Below are 4788 nucleotides of genomic sequence, written 5' to 3' on the forward strand. Positions count from 1 at the left end.
AGTTACTCTCCATATATTGCTTTTAATTAAATCTTATAGATGTATTAAAATTTAAGGTAAGGCAAATAATCACACTTAATAGGATTTTTTTAATATATATTTATTTTATTTAGATATTTTATGTAAATTGCATTAATTAATTAGATTCGATTTAGCTATATTAGTAGTAAATTAAATCGACTAGATTTGATTTATTATACATATATTATAGATATGCATTTTTTTTTTACCAAAGATATGAGATTCGAATCCACAACCTCTTAATTGAGTATGGGGAGACTATGCCATTTGAGTTATTACTCATTGGTTAAAATTTGGAAAGATATGTGACTCGAACCCGCAACCTCTATGTCATTTGAGCTATAACTTATTGTCGATATGTAGATATTTTAGAACAGATGTATAACCAAAATTAATTAAAAAAAAATAATAAATCAATGATTGAATCCTCTCTCTTCAGCTATAAATACCCCCAATGGAGATTATAAACGGGTGTGATTACGACCGTGTTTGGCACAGAGAAACGATTAGCGATTAAGCATAAGCCATAAGGCCTTCTCTCTCTTTCCAGAGCAAAGGATCTCACTTTTTAAAATAACATAATCGTGTGCTCTCTGTCCCAAACCAAACAAACCGCGGCAACTCAGTTTCTCCGATCACCGACTCAACAATATTCAAACCCTTCGTTACTTCGATCGGCGAAGAAGAGAACCCAAACACCGGTGCTTTTTTTTATTTTGTGGGGCCCCGAATTGAATCTCGTCGGGGGAATAGCTTGAAGAAAAGGCGCACGGAATCTTAGGGTTTAGGAGCGCGGAACGAACGGTTTTCACTTCCCGAGCTTGGATTGATTTGGAAATGAACCGCTGATTGAGGAATTTGGAGGGAAATTCGCAAGGGGAGGAAAACCTAATTTTCCAACTTCATCTTTTTTCTTCCACTTCTGTTCTCTTCGTTTGCATGATTATCAGAGTGGAAGTGCGTCAGTGAAGTTAGGATTCGAGGGTTTTTGAGAGCTGTGATTGTATTTGATCGCGGGTGGAACATCCATCGGCGCAGAAAACTCGAAACATGAAGATAGTTATTTGGAATTTTGAGGTTTGAGCTGTGTAAGTGTTCGCTTTGATGAGGTGTTGGTTAATGCGTTGAATAGACATTGGTCGGTGAACACGACATGGACTACGATTCAGATAACCCATCGCAAGATGGGAGGGATGAAGGTGAGCTTGTTCAATGGAAAATTGCTAAAGTGCTATGAACATTTGAAAAGAGAATACTAATGAGAAAGAAGAAGCTGGAAAAGTTTATTAGCTGGCATAGTTGAATATATGGTGTAGCTTGGTGTTTTAGGCTGGGAATATAGTTCTTTATCTGATCTAGTTTGTTGTTTTAGACTGTTTTACCATCATGGTTATTTGCAGAGAAATGTGAACTAGAGTTCTTAATGGAGCCTTTTCTTTTCCTTTGTTTATTTATTTATTTTTTGATGTTCTAGTTTGTTACCTTACCATAGTTTGATGACTTGAATTTTAATTAATTCAAATTGATAGATGATGAAGAAGAATATGAGGAGTCTGGCAAGGATAGTGGTTTTTTAGCCCTCATGTTTGGAAATTTCGATAATTCCGGTGGTCTTGATGCTGATTACTTTGACGAGGTAATTTTATGCTGCTTTAGACATTCGTTGTAAACTTAAATACACATAAATTATGTTCAGATTGCAGGTCTGATGTTTGTTTCCTTTTTAATAGTTCCCTCCGTCCATTGTAATTATTAATCAACAGTTCATGTTTCCTGAAATTTATAAGCCATTGTAGTTTTTATGATTGATATGTGAGGTTCCTGAGAGAGATTCTTTTACTGGCCAGTTGCACTGTGTGGATGTCTAGGCTGAAAGAAACTATATGCACTTCATCTTCCTTTGAGGATTTAGTTAGTGTGCAAAGATTTTATCCTATGATAGTATGATACAATGGTTAAGCAGGAACACGTTATTTCTTTACGATCACACTTCATGAAATACTATGTTTAAATGCTAAATTTGTAGCTGAGTTCTGAATGTGAGATGACCTTAGTAATCAATAGTGGATAGCGGTTCATAGCAACGAGCCAAAATCTGCTATGAAAATATATAGTGTTGCAACATATAGCAGAAGGCATAGCAGTGTATATATGTATATACGAATGTAAAATATAACAATGAATAATATACATAAATCAAGCAAAATAGGATTAGAGACGTTCAAGATTTCTAGGAAATCTAATTCATCAAATGTATCACTAAATGAAATAGAACACACAATCATAGGTATAATATACTACACAACTGAAAGCAGAGAATGCAGATCACACAAGCAGAAAAGGCAAAGGCAGAAAATGTACATGAATAGGGGATAGGAAGAGAGATTACTCTTGGTGGCTGAATGGGTATACTTAAATTGAAAAAGTTATGGCTTTTTCAAAAATAGAAATTAATATCACAAGTATGTCCTATTTCTCTCTTTATTTTTATATAAAGAGAGGTTTCCACCACTATTTTCGTGTCTGGCTGCAATGCTGCGACAGAGAATAGTGGCTGCTGTGGTCGTGATGTGAAGTCTAAATGCTGTGCGATTCTCGTCGTCGGTTGTTGTTGTTGCTTTTGTTTTGTTTTGTTTTTTTTTTTAATGCTTTTAAATACTATGTCAGACCGCGAAACATCTGTTTGGTACTGGGTTTGCATATATTTGGTGCAACTTTTGGGAGAATTACTTTTAAAATAGCCAAGTTGAAATAATTACTTTAGTTTTAGGGAAATCACTTCTAAATAATTGAGTTGTTTGTTAAAAGTGAGAGTTTAAGAGACTGTTTTTGTATTGGTTGGATGGAGTAAGTATTCTTTTGAAGGATACAATATAATTTAAGACCAAGCAGATGAATGGCTGTTAATGTATAGGTAATGGAGGGTAGATTTGTGCATTTTGTGCTCACTTGCTTGCCTTCCATTTAGGTTGAGAGGAATGAAGGTCTGTTGTAACATGACATTTGATTTTGATAGAAAAGCTGTACTATACAATCATGCATGGATTATTTACTTTTAAATTCTCTGAAGTGTTGGAGCCTGATTAGCTGTATATGTTTTCTGTGTCTTAAAATTTTGGAGATACTAGGATGCCCTGTCCAACATAGATGTTTCTATACGAGGGAGAGAGATAAATTATATGATCCCATATGTAGCGATTTTAGAATGCTGACCGTATTTTGCTTATTGTATAATAAAATGTGTCTTTTTCTATAGCTTTGAGCTGCTTGTGTAAATCTTTTATTATGGTTTCAAGGGACTTTTATTGCTTATTCTCTTTTTGTCACCTTCTGAATTCATTTTTGCTTATGCATCTCGGTAAGAAACTGTGCTTGGTGCTAAATAAGAGAGAGTGTGTGTATTTTTTCTTTTTCTAGGATGCAAAGGAGCATATTCATGCATTGGCCGGAAAGTTGGATTCATCACTGACAGATATAGATGTAAGCAGTTATGAATTTCATTGTTTTGGCTCTATTCGATTTTATAGTGTTCAAAATGTTATGCTGATGTGATTAACAAGTGTCTAACGTTCAACTCTTCCTTCCATATTTAGTTGCTTCCACATCTTCATCTTGTTTGATGATGAAAATAATGGTGTCTTGCTTGCAGTTGTCAGGAAAATCACCACAAACACCACCTGATGTTGTTGAACAAGGTGAAGTTGTCTGCCAGGAAACTATATCATGCAGTTTTTGATATTCTGTTGGTATCATTTTTTTCCCTCATCCACTGAGAGCACTTCGCCTGTGTTTTATTTATGCTTAAGTACTTTCCAAAATGAAGTTTGCTTGGTGGAAATTTCAAAGAGAGAAGTAACTTCCATTTTCTTTCCACTGAAACAAAGTAGTTCCTTCTTACATCCAAAACCATGTGTCTCCTGGTGGTGGTGCTTCTCTACAGTAAATGGTTCATAAGAAAACTCATTTTTTATTTTGGAAAATAGAAGGTTTGTAATTGCGGCTAGTGCTACCCATTACTAAGGGCTAGGCCTTCATGTCAGCTGAAGGACTAAGAAAGCAAAATGTTATGAGCAATGACTTGTAATTTTTAACAAAAATGCACGAAACCATAGCTGTCCATTAGTGTTTACAGGAAGTGTTATAGAAGGGCAAAAATAAAAAAAAAGCAAAAAGCCTTCTATGTAGTGTAGCTTTCCAATCTCCAAACTTATCCAAGTGAAAAGGACCTCTAAAAAGATCATGAGTTTAACACTAAATAGAGGCCCTCAAATCATATCCGATAAAACTTGCATTTCTTTAAATCTTTCATTGTAGGCGTGGAATTGCACTCTTAACTAAATACTCTAAGCAGTGGTGTATGCTGCACAATGGCACCAAAATTTTGCCTCTTATTAGTAGAACTAGAAAAACCTAGTAAAGAGATACTGATCTAAGATAGTGGGGACCACAAACACTCACCCAAGGTACCGAAAAAGTCTTTCCTAAAATGTCAGCCACAGGGAAATGCAAAAATTGAGATTATCCTGATTCTAGTTTGCTCCACACATAACACACACATATAGGGAAATAGTTTTATGTTGTCCAAATCCTTGGTGGAGCGTATTTTCTTTTACACAGAGTTGCTGAATATTTGTATGACGATCTAGTTTTATGTTTTTCTGTTGGGAGGATTACCTGCTCTGCATATATCTTCATTCTTGTCAAAGTTTCATCCTAAATCCTATAAACCTAATGGAGATCATATACTTATATTCTGACAAAAAAAAG

General features: G+C 35.0%; 1 protein-coding gene across 3 annotated transcripts in view; it reads left to right on the forward strand.

Annotated features, from left to right (window-relative positions):
• Nucleotides 486-4788, forward strand: part of LOC107642417 (transcription initiation factor TFIID subunit 1) — a 24250-nt gene continuing 19947 nt past the window's right edge. For 2 of the 3 annotated variants that reach the window (XM_016345765.2, XM_021122792.1), the window contains exons 1-4: nucleotides 486-1220; nucleotides 1551-1657; nucleotides 3439-3501; nucleotides 3671-3716. In XM_016345765.2, the coding sequence (XP_016201251.1) occupies nucleotides 1175-1220; nucleotides 1551-1657; nucleotides 3439-3501; nucleotides 3671-3716 (262 nt within the window). In that variant the 5' untranslated portion in view covers nucleotides 486-1174. The other variant, XM_021122793.1, reaches the window with a different exon arrangement.

This window comes from Arachis ipaensis, chromosome B05, assembly GCF_000816755.2.
Source record: "Arachis ipaensis cultivar K30076 chromosome B05, Araip1.1, whole genome shotgun sequence".
Classification (NCBI taxonomy): Eukaryota; Viridiplantae; Streptophyta; class Magnoliopsida; order Fabales; family Fabaceae; genus Arachis; species Arachis ipaensis.